At 31.1% G+C, this 18586-nt stretch overlaps 2 protein-coding genes across 12 annotated transcripts; both read right to left on the bottom strand.

The window, feature by feature from the left end:
- Positions 1 to 103: 103 nt before the first annotated feature.
- LOC126920820 (sodium leak channel NALCN) lies at positions 104 to 9924 on the bottom strand. 7 transcript variants are annotated; one of them, XM_050731577.1, is made up of 29 exons: positions 9731 to 9923; positions 9285 to 9418; positions 8982 to 9167; positions 8692 to 8921; positions 8351 to 8625; positions 8016 to 8263; positions 7556 to 7945; positions 7253 to 7441; positions 7056 to 7193; positions 6770 to 6976; positions 6490 to 6686; positions 6287 to 6409; positions 6018 to 6191; positions 5749 to 5928; positions 5387 to 5639; positions 5148 to 5315; positions 4836 to 5044; positions 4633 to 4753; positions 4439 to 4572; positions 4193 to 4358; positions 3742 to 3936; positions 3437 to 3654; positions 3095 to 3318; positions 2858 to 2994; positions 2639 to 2775; positions 2416 to 2572; positions 2239 to 2355; positions 1988 to 2168; positions 104 to 1912 (listed from the first exon to the last, which is right to left on the bottom strand). In XM_050731577.1, exons 2-29 carry the CDS (start codon positions 9387 to 9389, stop codon positions 1734 to 1736), a joined length of 5238 nt encoding a protein of 1745 aa, XP_050587534.1. In that variant the 5' UTR covers positions 9390 to 9418; positions 9731 to 9923; the 3' UTR covers positions 104 to 1733. The 7 variants fall into 7 exon arrangements, 6 of the variants coding, with proteins under 6 accessions (XP_050587534.1, XP_050587538.1, XP_050587535.1 ...); XM_050731581.1 differs by having other exon boundaries at positions 104 to 1879; XM_050731578.1 differs by having other exon boundaries at positions 1988 to 2165.
- Positions 9925 to 10119: 195 nt separating this feature from the next.
- LOC126920822 (ATP-binding cassette sub-family C member 5-like) lies at positions 10120 to 18490 on the bottom strand. Of its 5 annotated transcripts, XM_050731587.1 has the most exons (27): positions 18159 to 18490; positions 17352 to 17536; positions 17165 to 17250; positions 16943 to 17092; positions 16710 to 16868; positions 16498 to 16645; positions 16190 to 16423; positions 15950 to 16123; positions 15716 to 15863; positions 15465 to 15613; positions 15125 to 15235; positions 14572 to 14682; positions 13936 to 14078; positions 13743 to 13855; positions 13397 to 13676; positions 13192 to 13318; positions 12963 to 13108; positions 12768 to 12892; positions 12510 to 12697; positions 12159 to 12435; positions 11940 to 12093; positions 11737 to 11865; positions 11377 to 11653; positions 11127 to 11292; positions 10869 to 11052; positions 10591 to 10783; positions 10120 to 10518 (listed from the first exon to the last, which is right to left on the bottom strand). In XM_050731587.1, the coding sequence occupies exons 3-27, from the start codon at positions 17233 to 17235 to the stop codon at positions 10255 to 10257; spliced, it is 4221 nt and encodes a 1406-aa protein (XP_050587544.1). In that variant the 5' UTR covers positions 17236 to 17250; positions 17352 to 17536; positions 18159 to 18490; the 3' UTR covers positions 10120 to 10254. The 5 variants fall into 5 exon arrangements, with proteins under 5 accessions (XP_050587544.1, XP_050587541.1, XP_050587543.1 ...); XM_050731584.1 differs by having other exon boundaries at positions 13397 to 13855; XM_050731586.1 differs by lacking the exon at positions 18159 to 18490 and adding an exon at positions 17633 to 17931 and having other exon boundaries at positions 13397 to 13855.
- Between the last annotated feature and the right edge of the window lie 96 nt (positions 18491 to 18586).

Raw genomic sequence — 18586 nt, 5'->3', positions numbered from 1 at the left:
AGTACTTGATACATTTTATATTTTCATAATTGACAATTCATAAAAATGGTTGATCTATCTCTTTTTTCTAAAATAAAGAGAGAGTTTAATATAATTGGAAATATTTATATCTATCAACATTTATTATCTTTTCATATTACAGTACAGCACATTGGCACGTAAACTAGCAACAGTGATCAACATTCATTACAATATCGTAAACAATATTGTTTATATTTCTAAGTCTTTGTTTTGTATATATATATATTTATATAAAATCAACCCATATCACATAGATATAAATAGTTGTGCTGTCTCATTTAAATATATATATATATATATATATGTATCTAATATTTAGGCATTTTTTACACAACTTGTTCTATCCGCGTCTTTATACCGTTAAAAAAGTTCTTAAATTAGTAACGTCATAAATTTTCACTGTATACTAGCTGTCATAAATTTTTGTAATTATCTTGAACATATGGTATTTCTAGAACTGTCTGATCAAGTTTTAAAAAACCTTGCTGTATAATATTTAATTTTACATAATCATATTGTTTGAAATTATGTATGTTGATTTGTATTTACAGGACTAATACCATTTGATTTGAATATACATCAATGGTATTGCCTTTTTTTTCATACGCACAATTTGTATAATTAAATTATGATCTTTGAATGTACCAAATTGTTCGGATTTTACTAAATAGATATATATATATAATCACAACAAAAAAATACTACAACATTTATAATCAGCTACTTTCTTATTGTTATAATACAGGCCTTCAGGACGTAATGTTTCTATTGGAAATGAACAAATTTCGTTCGATCGTCTTTTGTTCACATTCGATATATTAAATTTTCAACAACTAAATTGTTTATTTTTTTAAAAAATCGTCATTTAAATTCATTGTACTCATCTTATTCTCAATAACGTTAATTTCATTACTCTTAATTAGCACTTCCATGGCTTAACTTTTTGCTGTATAAAACCTACTGTATCTAATTCTATAATTCTGTACAAATTACACATTTCAACACCAATAACTGACACAGAATATATATAACACAATAACAAATTATATTCGATATATCTTAAAATATGTTATTACAATCTACAAAACATTAATCTATATAGAACCTGAGTATTTGCAATAGCAAACTGAGATATGAGGGGAAGAATAAACTTCTGCTTAAAAAAAAATAATATCGAATAACACGATAAATAATTTAGAAATAAGAATTGTATTATACAATTCCCTCGTGCAGTAATAAAATAATACTTCGATACAGCATTGCAAAATTTTCTATATAAAAATAACGATTAAAAATGGATATAAATCATTTTTCTGCATATATCTCTACATTTTTCACTTTATAAACAACGACGTAAAAAATAAGATTCGAAAAATATGCAAAAGAAATAATTCTACTTCAATATTTTTCCGATAGGATTACAGAAATTGTACCTTGTCTTTTCTGTGCTCAAAAATGCTTCACTTATGCCTTACCTTTAACGCTGGTGTTTCAGGCACATACTTATATTTTTCTTCTTATTTATCAATGTTTTATTCGTGTAAACAGTTAAGAACGAAGCACATGTAATCAACAGTGAAATACAAATTGTATTTGCATTATTTTTAATCTAATTCACATTTTCACCAAGGATGCTAAAAAGCATGTGCTCCATTTTTATACTGTACTGCGCTATAATTTATATCCGCGGCTATTCGTTTAAAAGCGTTTACTTAAACCTCGTCTTCGCTGGACTCACTGCTGTATGCCAACTGTTCCTTCCACCATTCTCGAACCTCTAGCATGACACTGGAAGGTTTTGGTACAGTTGCTTTTGCATTGACAACTTCCCGCTGCTGTCGGCTTTGCTCGGTGCTCTCTGTGAGATGTGGCAAATTATTTTTCGGCGCCGCTTCAAATGGAAAGCTCACGTTGGAGAAAAACACGATAAAAAGGATATAGATACAAAGTATAAAAATATACATACGTGGTGGTCTATTATTCTTCTTCTTAGGTGCCGCACTCTTGTCTTTTTCAGATCTAATCGAAGCAGGATCTGATAGTGTTGGAATTAAATATTTTCTTCCTGATCCACTACCTATACTATCAGATCTTGGAAGCACTACTGGTTTCTTTGCTTTGCAGTGCCTGATTGCATCAATCTCCTGCTTGGTAATGAATATTATTAAAAATTATATATATATTTCTTAGTATCAATTAATTAAAAATAAAATTTACCTTTGTTTCGGTTTCTTCTTCTTTGGCTACTTCCTTCCCTTTTTCTTCTACATGCTCTTGTTGTTGTACTTGTTCAGTGTTGGCACGAAGACCGGCTACGAGACTATTCTGTTGCTTCTATAATTGAAAAGTATAAATTAAATCCAATTTTCTGTAAATTGTTGTTTATAAACTTACCCCACTAGCACGTATTTTTTTCAGGCAACCTTCTAGCCAATTTCTGATTGTTTGCTTAGCAACCTCTTCTTCAATAATGTATTCAAACTCCTCCCTTGCCAATAATTCTTCAAGCTGAAGGGCTTTTCGAATATCAACCGAACGATAGGATAACATGCTGCAAAGAACATGTCGTCGGAAAATATTTCTTACAATAATGATTGTTACTGATACAAGGACTTACTTGATAACGTCATGGAAGGTAACATCTTCACCATTGTTCAACTTTTCTAATTCGTAGCACATATGTTTGAAGAGAAGTCGATCCTTCTGTGGGTCAGTTTCCAATCTACCTTTCAATAATCTTAAAATAAACTTCACCTAAAACAAACTAATATATCATTACTTCTAGCCAATTTATAATAGCATGTTAAGCCCGTAAAGACCTTTCTTTTAGGCGTACCCGTTTCACAGGTATAAAACCTTTCTGATGATTATCAACAACGTTCCAAGTATTCTGGAAGTTTCTAATATCAGCATAGGATAACAAAGCGTCTTCTTCATTGGAGTAAAATAGAGAAAAGTTCTCCATAATAATAGCTATTATGAAAGATAATAAATTTATTATCAAGGTACCATCCTTAAAGAATCATTCCAAAACAACCAGTGTATCTATTCAATAAAGTCGATTAGTACTTACCCACCAGAAGATTTAAAACAATGTAAGTGATAATGACGTAGAAAGTACAAAAATATATTAAGGAAGCATGAAAGTTGCCGCAATCGGTTTCCCAATAATTAGCAGCTGGAGTGCAATATGGTGGTTGTATCATGCAATCGTGCATTATTTTATTCCAATCTTCCCCTGTGACAATACGGAAGAGCATCGCGACGCCTGTTACAGGTGACTCAAAATTGGCACGCCTAAATGATAATCGTCTCTCTTAAGATTGTATTGGGAAAAAAGCGCCTGCACCATTTAATTATTTTCTAATCTTAACATTACTCCTTCATTTTATTGCACTGAAATACGTAACATTACCTTCCTATACCTTCACCATACTTTACAGTTCCAAAGATGATCGTGCCAGCTAGCGCATAAAAGAAAACAAGAAGAAACATGCCAAATATAATGAAGAAACTTTTGCAAACGGATACTCCGACCGTTAACATCAGCATTTTGAGAGTTGTATGTTTGCCAGTGATTGTGAAAAATCTAAGGATCACGACCATGAAGCCGATTACATATGACAAATCATTCTGCAAGAAAGGTATTCCCGTCATTACGGTCATTATATTATTTTTAAACAAACGAACGATCACTGGATAATAATATTACCGACCTACCTTCATTGTACAATGAATGACGATCCAAATAACACCGACGACTGTCACGAGCAAATCATATCTGTTTCTTCTGGACTGCCAATAGCCACGTGGTGTAAAAGCAATATTTTTCATAATTACTTCCACGAGGAAGATGAGTGTCAGAATCGTGGAAACCGTAGCGAGTGCTTCCGTGTGTTCTTCCTCGATTCTCCACTTAAGGGGGGAAAAAATAAAAAAAGGTTCATTAACGCAAAAAAAATATTGTGTCGATTTACTTTTACCACGGTCTAATGGTAGCCGGCAAGGAACAAATGATTCAAGGTAACAGTCATTGAATCCTGTCCTTTTGCGAGTATGTTCTTTTGTATGCGAAAAGTTTGCTAATTAATTTTATAAAACGATGTTATGGTGTTGTGGTGTTTTTGTGTGTTGTTCATATAGAAAATGAATGAAAAATTATTCAACTCACAGAGACACACAGAAGAGCACTGTTTATGAGCACCATGACCGCAATAAATCTTTTAAAATAGATATTTTGCGTAATGTCATAAATAAATGCCCTGAATTTTTTTCCATCTGGTCTGGGTGGTAAATGTAACGGTTGTGCGATTTTCAGTCGCTTTTTCAAATCACACCTATTCGAATCATAATAAATATTCGTTTACAATTTGAACGTTTCATTTGAGAAATCCATTATATTCAATTAAAACTTTACCATCGTCTTTGATCGACCGTGAGTAATGCGGTTCCTTTATTTTCAGAATAATTAGCGATAACAACACCGACGAACAGCGTTAAACCAATCATACAACCCAGGAAAATATAGATATGAATATAAATAGCATGGACCTAAAAAGTCATTGCATAATATCATCACAGAAGTACTCGAAGGTAATGTTAATGACTTACGGGACCAAGAGCTTGTATAAGAACATCTCTAACGTCGAGCCATCCTTTAAAAGAGAGTACTTCAAAAAGTGCCATCAGCGCGTCACCAATATTATCAAAATTAAATCTTCTAGGATTAGCCCTAAAAGATTTTAATATCTACTTAGAAACTTCTTCCTTTGTAGAATCATTTAAATTTGGCATTTTCTTTTTAATAAGCCTACCAAACGCGTGGCACTAGTATCGATGGATAGCTCTCATTTTCGCTAGGATTTAATTTCATTTTCGTCACAAAAACTCTCCTCATGAATACTCCAACGCAATCTTCTCGTTTTAAAATAGTGGGATCGTTGCAACGAGCTAATCTACCCCCGTAGAGCTGTACACCATAACTCGCGAATATAAACATCAGTAAAATCAATAGAGTAGAGACCTAAAAAGCTTCTTATTCATTTTTTGTCTGAACTCAGTGCCAAACGGCTTTTATGTATTCAAAAAACATTTGCATGTTTGAACTTTTAATTAGAATTATTTACCAATAAGATCTCTTTGAACCCTCTACATAATTCATAAACAACTTTTCTCATGTGCGGTACAAGAGTGAAGATTCTTAGTGGTCTAACGCAACGTAAGATCATAAGAAGTTGCGCACCGGAATTCGGAGGCACGCTCTTCGGCATCCAACAGAGAAACACGAGGCTGACCTAAACGACCACTGGATTAGCGTTGAATTTATCAGATATCGAATAGCAAGAGTGATTTTTTATCAACGTACGACATAAATAAAAATATCCAACACGGAGGCGACGTCTTTGATATAGGCCTTCGGCGTAAAAAATAGCCCGTCTGCCAGAATTTTCAGAGCTAACTCGATACTCATAAAGATCACGAAACCGTACTCCGCAATTTGCAATGCCGGAACTTCCATTACGCGGTATCGTGGTGTTTCGAACATCATAGAGATACAAGACATAGTGGTAGCAAAAATCATTACCCAATCAAGGTATGTGACCAAGCCAAGAAAATTGCTACAAAGCGTATAAATATATGTGACTATAATTAATATTCCTTGTCTTGAACTTCAAGCAATAGTTTAATGCATTTTAAAATATCAATGCTTATACTGAAAGCACTTACTGCAGGCTTTTATATTGAACTTTCCTCTCTTTTCCAGTTAATGGATCTTTTACGTTTGTATCGTATCTCGCGTAAACAAGCGACTGGCAAATTTTACGAAATTTACTCTCACGCGGTACTGCGAACAATGGTGTGTCAAAAAATGGGTGATTTTCGCGTAAATCTTCTTCACGCTGATTTCTACATAAGTGCAATGTGGTAAGCAGTTCAATTAGAAATAGAAAGAGTGTAAGTGTTCGAACCAGTGAGGAGAAACTATTGCATCTTACCTTCGCATCTCGGCCTGCTGTCGTTTAGCTTGCAACAATTTAATGTCCAAATCATGCGGTCTACTCCGAGAAGAGCTAACTCTGTTTATACCTCCGATATCACCGTTTTCCATTAAATGTTCGTACGTCTGTTTCAACTTGATTGATCCACTACGGACGCTTCTTCTAATTGATCTATTATAATGATCATTTACAAAATTATTATTATTTATAAATATTCTTTAAGTAATACATTATTATGCAATTATTTATAGAACTTAAGATCTTACTTTTTCTGGTCAAAACGAAGTTGCTTGGCACTACTGACAGTACCCTGTGGCTTTAAAAGACCTTTTCCTGGCACTGGTATCATAGCCGAATCACCTAGTAATAATCTTTGATTATTTGAATCACTGAAAAACAGTACACATATTGTATACTTAGCATAAGACTTCTAAATAATGTTCAAACATTTTATGATATAATAACTCACTTTATAATATAGATAACAGCTGCTTTTTTAAGATTTGTAACAACGTTTCTCACTTTCGGTGGATTATTTAAAATTTTTACTGGACGTTGTTTCCTATATATCATTTTTGAATCAAAAGTTTCATTTATTTTCTTGACCCCTTCGTTTTCTTCAGTTTCCATTTCAAATACGAACTGTCTCATAAAACTTTCACGAACCTAAATTAAAAATATAAAAATTATACATTTTACCCATTTTCTTTATAATAAAAATACACAGTAGGATAATAAGTAATACTTACTTTTGGAAGATTGAAATCTGATGGCACTTTGTGTAAACATGTCATTTGAGGACTATCAGGAAACTTCTCAAATATTCGCAACCTAAATGGTAGAGTTTCCTTTATCTCTGCACTTTGTTCGCGGAATTTTAATTGCTTCAGTTTCTTGATATCCTCGTCCAGTTCAAGATTATCCAAAATTACAGCGACGAACAAACTTAACACAATCTATAAAAAAGATATAATATTATTAATTACATCACAATTAAGAAGAAAGTAACTCTAAATCTATTTCTATTTTTTTTACCAGCGTGACGAAAAGATGGTATAAAATGAAATACATAGCAGCAAGAGGAGCCATTGTTTCATGTGTCCTTAACATTGTTTCATCCATAACGTCTACCCAAGCTTCTTGTGTCAGAATTTGGAACATGGACATAAATGCCTAAAAAACCTTCTATCAGTATAATTTGATTACAGTATAGATCTGATCACATCTTTTACCTCTGGAAATGTTTCAAATTTCGTGAAATCAAGAAAACAAAAAAGCTGCATAGAAATGCTGGACGATATGACTAGCAGGCACATGGTAAATATAATGAGGCTGCCCAGCTTCTTCCCCGGACCAAATATTTTATATACAAAATCCTCGAGCATAGGTGATGCCTTGATGAGTCTGACTACTCTAAGAACCTAATCACAAAAAAATACCATATCAATTTATCATTGTATACTTTGATTCTGTCTTTTTTTTTTAACCATATAATTGTATCTGTTTTAGGGCTGAACAAAAGTGAATATAGAAACCTGAAAATACGTGAATCCAGAAAGATAGAAGAACGGAATGATGTGTAGGGTTGTACCAATTGCCAGCAGCAGCTCGAATTTGTGAATCGAATGCTTGTAATAACTGCGAAAGCCGAGACACCAGATTTTGAATAACGTCTCGAGGTCCAAGAATACGGTGAACGCGATTTCAGCGTAGTAATAGTTGTCATAGTACATATGCCTTGGTTTCTCATCATGCTTGAAGCTCATCGTCGCAGTGGCGATTCCATTTGCCAAAATCACGAACATTACCACCATACGAAATTGAGGAGATCTAAGAATTGCATGACATATGGGAGAAGCCAATCCTCCGTGTTTGTTCTCATCTAGAGTTACCAATTTCCAACCATTATCGTCACCAGTTAGTATCTAAAAAAAAAGAGACGTTATATGTGGAGTCCAATTAATTATTTTACAAACTATAAAGTTTATTACTAACTTGTGACGCTGTATTGTTACTGATGTGCCCCCTAACACCCCACATTTGTTGAAATTGTACTCGTATTTCATTAAAAGTTTCCGTAATGACGGCTATGAATACGTTTTTCACGAGCCATGCTAAGAAAAATATCATCGTACTAAAGTAAAGAACCGCACGCCAAGCGGGTAAACTATCTATTGCACGGTACATGATAAAAACCCATCCCTCTTGCGATGCAGTTTGATAGACAGTAAAAATACTAGTAGCTGAAAAACCAAAGTTATTTCTGTAAAGTACATTACTTATTTATTAAGGTTGTAAGAAATGTTTTATACTGTAAAATTTGTCATTACCAAATTCATCGAATCCATTGAAACCCATGATGTACTTCGACAATTGGAGTTTCATACAAGTCATTCCTTCTGGACATTGGTATCCTGATTCGGGATCAGTAGAACAGAAAGTATCAGGAATGGCTAAACTATTTATAGTTATATACTTCGGATCTGTAGTATTAAGAACGCAATGGTTTTTCAATTCACCAAAGAATTGAACGCCTAAAAGACCATAAAGAGACATGAAGAAAAGGAAGAAAAGAGTCACATTATATATCTGTTGACTCGAACGCCTGAAATCACAAGTAGCGCAGTAAGTATAAAACGCTCAATGAATTTTTTGTCTCCAAAATACTTACTTAAAAATTTGATTAATTCTAGCTTTCGGCATGGAGAACTTAAGGAAGACTCGTAAGAAGCGTATCATAATCAAGGGTCGTGGTGCCCGCAATATCGAAATGGGAGTGAGTCGTATATCGAAACCTAGCATCTCAAACATTTGTAAAATTACAGATAACCAGAGAAAGATGACCATACTTCCATCGAATTGGCACCAATGATCTTTTAAATAAGATTTATCCCTCTGTAACTAAATGATTGTCAAATTTTTGTAAATTGTTATGTAGAATTACAATATTATACGAATTACCTTCAGTATGCCCCTTATGTGCATCTTAGCAATCATTTCAGCAGTAAATAAAAACGTAATAACTAAATCGCAAATAAAGGTAACATATTGAAGAGGTGGAACTTTTTCAAAAGTTTTAGGAGTATTTAAGCAAACAGAAGCTAAAGATACTAGAGCACAAGACCTCATCAATCTTCTCACCCATAGCTACAACAACCAAGTAATTAGTTAGTAATTAATATTAATAAATGTACACGCAGTTTACAAGAAGAAACGATAAATATCTGACTTATTCAGGAATGAATATACGTGGTTCTGATTTACCTTATTCACCCATTCTATATCAGCGCTCTCATTGAGGGACTCCTCTGGGCCATAATCGGCCAAGACGGGTTCCCCTTTGAGGCTCTGCTTGCGCCCCAGCATCATAATAGGAATTATGTTCGCAATGGTGAGGCCTATAATTGAAAAGTATTGCGAATAACACAATATTACAAAATAAACATAAACATCAATAACAATAAATAATAATAAAAAACAATTCTTTCGATATTATTATAAAAACAATTATATTATTATAAATCAACAGCAATATGATGGTTAAATAATTACATGTTGAAAATTAAAATATAATATATGATACTGATATATGAAAAAGACAATAGTTAAAATTGCTATAACATAATTAAACGTGTACATAATGTATAATTTTAATTAACATTACTATAATTATCGCGTCTAATAAAAATGATGTAATTAATTGATCCTACCTTTTTTTTAACAATTTGGACGACAACGAAAATTGCCTTTACGGCAATTCATATAGACTACATTTCAGTATAAAACAACGATAAAGCTTTAACGTGTAATAAACATCTTATTAGTAACAACAAGCTGGCGGCATGGCGGTGATCATTTTTTGGTTCAGTTCTGGGCTTTCCAGTGATAGTGAAAGCTCGATGTGAGCATGAGCAGTAATATTATCATTGCAAACAAATCAATATTTCAAATCGTGAACGAAGGCGCGTGAATCGACGATGTTGTAAATAACAAAGACTTTTATTTTGATAAGCATTATTCATTAATGAAATATTTAAAAGAATAATGTCGATTTATTTTAAAAATATAGTCTTCTTCTCTCATAATTAAAAAGGAAATGTTTTACTTTCATTATTAATTTTATTTTCTAAAAATCGTATATTAAAACGTGCTTAATATATATTTTAAAGAACACTCATTTTTTTAATTTGTTAATGTTTGTATTTATTAAATATAATACTATTGTTAATATTGATTAAGTTTCCTTTATGCTCTTCTCTGTTGAGGCCATCATTTTCGAAAATTCGGAGTTTGAATTGGATAAAAGTACAGATGGTGCATCAAATTCAATTATTTGGCCATTCTTCATAACGATAACACGATTACATGAAATAACAGTCTTCAAACGATGAGCTATCGTTAATACGGTAGAATTGGAAAATGCGTTTTGTATGGTATTTTGAACAGCGACTTCAGTTTCTGGATCAACAGCAGCAGTTGCTTCATCTAATACTATTATCTACAATGGAATTATAAATTATTAAGTGAAATAAGCATTAATTAATACGAAGAACTTTCGCTGACATCATACTTTGGCATTACGCAAAAGTGCTCTTGATAAACAAAGTAATTGTCGCTCGCCAACGCTTAAATTGTTTCCTCCAACTTCAATAGGAGCATTGAGTTCTGCTGGCATAGCTTGAATTTTCTCTTTCAATTGAGTTTTTTCTAAGACACTCCAAATTTCGGAATCGTCAAATTGTTCAAAAGGATCCAAATTTGATCTACAATATAATTATAGATATTATTCAATCTCAAATATTCAAATTTACTTCTCTGTTTATTTTTTAATTTGTTAAATGTACTTGCCGTATGGTTCCACTAAATAAAACAGGATCCTGAGGAATTATAGACAATTTATTCCTTAATAATTTTAACTTCACTTTTGCTATATCTATGCCGTCAATTTGAATTTTTCCGTTAGAAATTTCAACTAATCGAAACAAAGCAACGATAAGAGAACTTTTCCCAGCTCCTGTTCTTCCCACAATACCTAAAATTCATTACGTCGCAGAAAAAATAATCATGTAAATAATGATCGTAAATCTGTTATCAAATTATTATTACCTATATGTTCACCAGATTTAATAACAAATGAAATATTATCCAATACAGGTGGCAGTTCTTTTCTGTACTTTAATTCGACTTTATGAAATTCCAATTTTCCGTCAGTAGGCCATTGATCTGAAGGATTTATAGGTTCATTCCCAAAACTTTCTTCCTTCTGTAATGTCTGTAAGGTGCAACAAATATATTTTAAGCTATGTAATTTAATTATTAATTACTGTTGCAACTAATAAGTACTAATTTTATTTACCCTTAAGTAGTAACTTATTCTTTCGACACTTATAAAACGAGTTTCTGTTTCTGCCATTAATCTTACAGTATACTGAAAAACGCCGGTCATTTGCATTGCGTATGCCATTGCCAAACCGGCAAGAGGTGGTGATATTTGGTTTTTAAGCAATATTACAAGAAACGCAGTAATGGAAGAGGAAATAATCGCTAAAATATCGAGTCTCACGGCGGACCATCTCATGGTAGACTGACATAGGTAAAGGCACAAATTGTTTAAGTCAATTAATTCCTCAAATCTAAAATGTAGTAATTCAGTATTATCTCCTTCAAATTCTTCATTCTTCAATACTTCATTCATGATTCAATTTAAGAAACATACTTGTTTACAAATGCTTTTCCCTTTTGGAACGCATGAATGGTATTCAAACCATGAATAGTGGTTGTAACAAAGCTCAAAACGGGAGATCGCGAGGTACTCTCTATTCGCTTGAAATCTCTCATTGCTACTCTGAAAAATTTGTCTTTTCGCTACATTTGATAGTAATAAATATGATAAATTCTTATTTAGAATATTAATCTCACCTAAAGATTTTGCTAATATAAAAGAAAACAGCCGCAAGAATAATTAATGGTATACAAAACCAGGGTAATATTGCACATATAGCTATAATTGCAAAACTACATGTAATAATATTCTGTACCATGTTTTCCACAGAAATCGGTATGTAATTGTCCACTACAATAAAAAAATAAATAAAGAAATACATTTATTTACTAATTCCAAAAATATTTAGGTCTTACCTTCATCAATATCTCGACTAAAAATATTTTGTATTCTTCCAATAGGAGTAGTTTCAAAAAATGTTACTGCTGATTTAATCATTTTCTTAAAAACTTGATTGTGTAATGTCGTTGAAGCCTTTATCGTAGCGTACATAATAGCCAAGCCACGCAGTAAACTTGTTAACAAAATAACTCCAATGCAGCCAATATAAATGTCTTGATAGTATGAATAGTTTGGATTATCATTTAAATTGTTTGAAGTTACAGTTTTATTGGTATTGGGATCAGTGACATTCTTAAATGAAAAAGATCAACGTAAACTAAAAATAAGAAACATAAATACCAATTAAAAAAAGAAAACATATTTACTCCACCACCGGCTTTAATCCATATGGCTAACCACCAAGTACTAAATGCTGAACTTCCAACATTTAATAAGAGCGTAAAAAATACCAAAAGAGCTACGAAATAACCACCCGCAGATTTCACATATGTATGATACGTGTACGATTCCACAGTACCCGTCCCCATTTTTTCTGGCGTTGTCAGAATTGCTCCTAGATAACAAATATGAATAACATAAATGACAAATATTTTTAGATTGATGATATAAATCTTAACACATACCCCCTCCATGTATTTCCTTTGATATTGCAATATCTTCATTGTTGTCTCCAGAACTGCATGCTGTTTGTTTCTCCAAATCATTACTAGATTCTCTGCTATCTATCTTAGTTAATACTGAGGTTTCACTAATTAAATTAGAAGTAATTGTTAAAATTATGAAAACTATAGTCTAAAAATTATTTGTAAAATGCATACTCTTTTGAACTATTCTTCGTTTTTAATAGTGCACTGTTTACCATTGCAGCGTATTCTCTATTTAATTTTATCAATTCATCGTGTGTACCTTGTTCTACAATTCTACCTTTATGCATTACATAAATTTGATTAGAATGCTTTAGGAACTGTAATTGTTCGGATATAATGTTATTTGTAATTAAGTATATATATATTAATTAAGTTTTATAAATATTTATTTAAAACATACTTGAATCTGATGTGTTACAAGCAAAACGCATTTATCCTTAAGCGCTCCGAGAATTAAATTTTTAAAAATGTAAGAACCCACATGTGCATCCACTGCACTTAATGGGTCGTCCAAAAAATATATATCTCTTGAAAAAGAACGTTTTTTTAATATCCACTTGTAATAATAAATTAAGAAATTTTAATAGAGAAAGAAAATTATTTACCGATTAGCGTAAAGTGCTCTAGCGAGAGCAACTCTTTGCTTTTGTCCCCCTGAAAGATTTATACCTCTTTCTCCAATCTCAGTTTCGTCTCCACCCGGTAACATGTTCAAGTCTTCTTTTAGACTGCATACTGTTAATGCTTGATAGTATCGTTTAGCATCAAACTGGTTTCCAAACAATATATTTTCTTTAAAGGTTGCATTAACAATCCATGCCTGCTGACTAACATAAGCGCATGAACCTTCTCTCAAAATATGGCCATTTATCATTTTTAACTGCCCTAGAGCAGCAAGTAAGAGACTAGATTTCCCACTTCCTACTTGTCCACAAATTCCTATTAATCTACCTTTAGCTGCTCCAAACTTAATGTCAGAGAGTACTTCCGTGTATTGTGTTTCCTGGGAGGGTTCATTAAGTTTCTCTAGTTCAATTTTGGTCTTTAAATATGATCCAACTTTCCTGAAAAAATACAAAAAAAAATTATTTCAAAGGAATAATTCAAGATGATAGTAAAAATACACAAACAAACAAAAACTCACTTTTTTTCTTTAACATTTTTTAACTTCTTAGTGTGCAAGTTAGCATTTTCGTAAACGAATGTACCATTAGCAATGGCTACAGCTTGCGATTTTACTATTGGTTTAGATATGTGACATATCTGTTCTTCTAGAAGCAATACATCCTACACAAATATTACTAATTACTAATTACTAAAGGCGAATATCAAAAAGTGTAGTCAAAAAGAGTAACTCGTGACTGTTTTGACAATCAAATCATTATAAACATGGTCAAATGATTAATTCTAATGACAAAACGACATTCACATAAGCAAGCATTAAATTTCTCACATCTCACATTACATACACCAATTATAAATAATAAACTTAAAAATGCATACAAATTAGAACTTACAACATGCAATGCGTCACACAATCGTATTGTGTTAATGCCACTAAAAAAAAAAAAAAAAAGGAATCATCACAATGTTTATGTATTTAAATGGACTATCTTAATGAATATCAGCCATGAAATTAACTATATTACAAAGCATCGTGCATTGCTCTAACTACAATAACAACTTTTTCACAGTGCAAATGTTATTTGCAAACTAATCTTACGTTTCTACTATCATAATTAGTAATTACTATTAACAAAAAAGATCCAAAAGTAAACACCTGAAATCTGTTGAGTGTTATGTTTGACTCATTAATATTAACTAATGCCACTTGAAGGAACATAAAAGAAGAACGAAATTGAGAATTCAGCAATGTTACAAAAGGGAACACCTGGAAAAGTAATGGATTATAATTTAAAGTAGTAATATGACAAACTTATATTTTGTTAGACTATCTTCAAACATTTGCATTTTAATCATATGAATAACCCTGTATTATTTCCTTAATGTATATAATACCACAAGGAGGAGTAAAAGAAAAAGCAATTATTCTGTGTATATTTACATGTATGCAACACTTTCCCCTTTACGACTGCAACCGTTCAACCATTTACACTTAAGGTGAAAATATGAGATTATTAATAAAACAAAACTTCCGTGTATATTATATCATAATTTTCGTTCAATTTTTTCTTTAAATAATCTAAAAAATAAATTTAGTAAATATAAGATACACGAGAATTTGTTTGATAGTAATAAGTACGAAATACCCATCCATTAAACATAAATTATGAAAGAATTACAATTAAATTGTAATTTAAATTTTAAGAAACCTTCATTCTTCTAAGTGCAATATGAGCGTCGATAAAATGTCGTGTAGAATCCTTAAGGGAGGCGAGTGCCATTCTCAGCATATTTCCAAAAAATGTTGTAATTGGGAAAGCCTGCAATATATACCCCATTAAGTGCAACACTTATTTCTTGACTTGACGACTTTAAATATTCTATGCAAAATAAATATCGTTGACCATATAAATGCTAACTATACAATTCTTAAGTTGTGTCGATGTCGATTTACACATGATTTTTTCGGTATTACTTATTCTAATATTCCTCCAAAAGAATGTAAATAAGTGGCTGTGCTAAATGTTTACTTCACAAATTAATATATACCTGAGCAGCAGTTAAATTACTGCCTGTAGATAAATGAGCTAGAAATGTAATAATTGCAGCTATCACAGGTATAGCTGGAGTTAAAGAAATAGCAAGACTTTGGAAATATACAATTTTATGTAACCAGTATTCCTCCTTCTTTCGTATACCTGAAAATTAATTAATATATTAATATATTAAAAGGATACAAATTAAAAATATAATACTAATATATTTCATTAAATAGTTTATTAAAAAGATGGTAATCATACCAAGAAGTTTGTGGCTGAAATATTTTTCCCATGAATACATTTTAATCAATTTTACACATTCTAAAATTTCGTTCATTAATTTCACTCGTATGTCTGTAATAACAACTGTCTTAGAACGAAAATGTCCGACTAAACGGGATATAAGATACTGTTGAAAAATAATGTCATGTAATGAAATTTTGAATAGATAGAAAAAATAACTTCACAAACTATATAAAAAGAAACATTGTTTACCTGACAAGGATAGAATATCAAAAAGGTCAATATTCCACAAATAGCTATGGGACTAAATATCCACAAAATATAGGATATACCACAGATAATAATTATTGGGCCACTGAATATCATAGGTCCATAAATGACTACATCAAAAAGTCTTTGGCTGTCATTAGTAAACAAATTAGTTATCTGAAATTACAAAATGGACATAAATATAAAATTAAATTCAATTTGACAGTATATTCAAAATCTCACTTCTCCTGTGCTTTTGTTTCCAAGATTATTCAGTCTAATAATCTTTTTGTATAAAAGAGTAGTACAAGCAGATTTTAATCTCAGTGCTGTTCTAATATTAGTGTTCCAAGTCCAATTAAAAAATACCACTCGCAGTAGATCACAGCCTGTTAGTAACAATGCCCATTTTATACCTAGCCATGTACCTTCTTCTGGTGACTGAACGTGTTCCAGTACTTTCTTCATTAATATCATCTAAGACAAAAATATAGCATTCTATATAGTACTATATATAACACTTGTATTCTACATGAAACTAAAGGTCATACAGAGGTAATAAATCCACAAATTGTAGAGCAACTTAATAAAAATCCAGCTATACATATTCTTGTTCTCATGAACCTCCAAGCTACGCTTGAAAATGATGCCAAGTATGGACCATGTCTGCCTATCTCCTCTTGCCAAAGTATTTCTAATCTAAATATGAGATTTATTTTAGATATAGTAAAAAAAAGATAGATTCACAGTATAGTGCAGTTACCTATGTGCATTGTATTTGGAGCTCTCATAAATAGAAATACGTGGTAGATTTGTAATGTCAATACCCTTTTTATATGCTTCCCAAATATATGGCGTTATCCATGTATAAAAAATATATGAAAATAATCCAGCACTATCTGCTGGCATACTTTCTTTATTTCTAAAATACATACAGTAAAATATTACTTAAAAAATAATTTTTTATCTCAAAAACACATCTACTTTAATACATACTGGTTTCTATGACGTATTGGTATAAGATTCCTTAGAGCTGGATTGTACCGACTCATATTGGTTCTTCTGATATATTCTATTGGTACTTTTGGTGAGCGTGAGTATCTACTAGGAAGTAAAAAATGCTGTCCTTCGCTAGCATCATTGTGCCTAAAAAAATTTAAGAAAATATCAATTTTTCAATTAGACTTAAAAAACATAAACAAGACTATAGTTCTTTACCTTTCACTATTAATACACTGAACTTCATTATCTTCACTTTGGCCACTAGGAGAATCTGTCTTATTTTCCATGATTTTCTTTTAACACTATATATTAACAATACATAAAGAAATTTAAATTACACAATTAAATATATAAATGGTAAGAATAAGATTATAATTTAAGTATAGTTTTCTCAATTATTTACCAATTCTTCAATTTATTTGATGATATTTTACTTTGTAGTATTACTTATGCATTGTTACATGCTTGGTAGAGATACCAGTACAATAGTCCGTAAAATTATCAGAAAAAAATTAATTTTGATAGTATGTTACCGTTATCTATGTAACGATTAAACTATCAGCTGTGTACGGTTATGTTGTTCTTCACCTTGTGCAAAAAGATAATAACTTTATTACATTTGTTATTTATTTAGTCACAAGAGAAAAACCAAATAAATTTAATTTTCAGTGAAGCTATACATACATAATGTATAGTAATTTCAGCATTCACAGTGAACATTAATAGTGTTAGAAAACTGATAAAAAGTCTAATCTTGTCTAATCAATGATAAGTATCAAAATTGAACAAATATGTAATTTTAAATTTATATGTGAGAAGCTGTGCCCTCTGTGATTTGACAGTTCGTGTATATTGTCATGTGACATAATCCTTAACCTGATTTTTTAAATATTCGTTTAAATCAATGAAGTAACGGTATTTTATATCATAATTTTGGGAATTGTTTCATAAAATAATTAAAGATAAAAACATATAGAAAATACTTATATAAACAAAAAATATTTCACAAGAAGTATATATATACACATCAGATTAATAAATTATGAAAAATAGCTGTTATTTTTTTGTATTGTAGTAAATATTTTTGTAATGTTATGCCATTCGTTCATCAAAAAAATAATGTAATTAAATTAAAAGTTAAAAAATCTATGTTTCTTGTACATATAAGGATATGTTGAATGTATATTTAAATTATACTTCCTCTACTTACATTTTATGGAAGAAATGTATCAAATTTTTACCGAATTATATCTTATCTTCCAAAATGTAATGTCGTCGTCGACCTCAACTAAACTTAAGATACTGATTATCTTTGTTTATGGATGATTAATTTGGGTATATGTTTTGTCAAACCGTGTACGTTTCATATTCCCCACCCAGTCACTTCTATACATGACTAATAGATTTCAATTAAGTACTTGATATGCTAAATAAGTACAATACAATGTGCTTCATACTTCTCTGCCCCATAGTCCTATTTATTCCAACCTCATTTATATGTATTCATTATTTAAGTTATAATATTGAATTATATTGTACTTGATTCACAAAAATTCGAGAGTCTAAAAAATAAATAAGAATTTTATAGTTAAAAGAAAATTCGTAAAAATTGGATTACTTTCTAGAATGGAAATTTAC

Source organism: Bombus affinis, chromosome 10 (genome assembly GCF_024516045.1).
Source record: "Bombus affinis isolate iyBomAffi1 chromosome 10, iyBomAffi1.2, whole genome shotgun sequence".
NCBI lineage: Eukaryota > Metazoa > Arthropoda > Insecta > Hymenoptera > Apidae > Bombus > Bombus affinis.
The sequence above is the reverse complement of the archived record's forward strand: the minus strand, read 5'-3'. Positions and strand labels throughout refer to the sequence as shown.

Bases quoted from the DNA above. Each gene is read 5' to 3' on its own strand.
- LOC126920822 (XM_050731584.1), bottom strand. From the start codon at position 17,235: ATGGAAAATAAGACAGATTCTCCTAGTGGCCAAAGTGAAGATAATGAA. The intron at 16,869-16,942 runs GTATGTATTAAA...TATGTATTTTAG, and splicing joins CCAATACGTCATAGAAACCA to AAATAAAGAAAGTATGCCAG. The intron at 13,319-13,396 runs GTAAATAATTTT...TTCTTTTTCAAG, and splicing joins AGAGCACTTTACGCTAATCG to AGATATATATTTTTTGGACG.
- LOC126920820 (XM_050731577.1), bottom strand. From the start codon at position 9,389: ATGATGCTGGGGCGCAAGCAGAGCCTCAAAGGGGAACCCGTCTTGGCC. The intron at 6,192-6,286 runs GTAAGATCTTAA...TCATTATAATAG, and splicing joins CTTCGTTTTGACCAGAAAAA to ATCAATTAGAAGAAGCGTCC. The intron at 3,319-3,436 runs GTAATGTTACGT...ATTATCATTTAG, and splicing joins TATGGTGAAGGTATAGGAAG to GCGTGCCAATTTTGAGTCAC.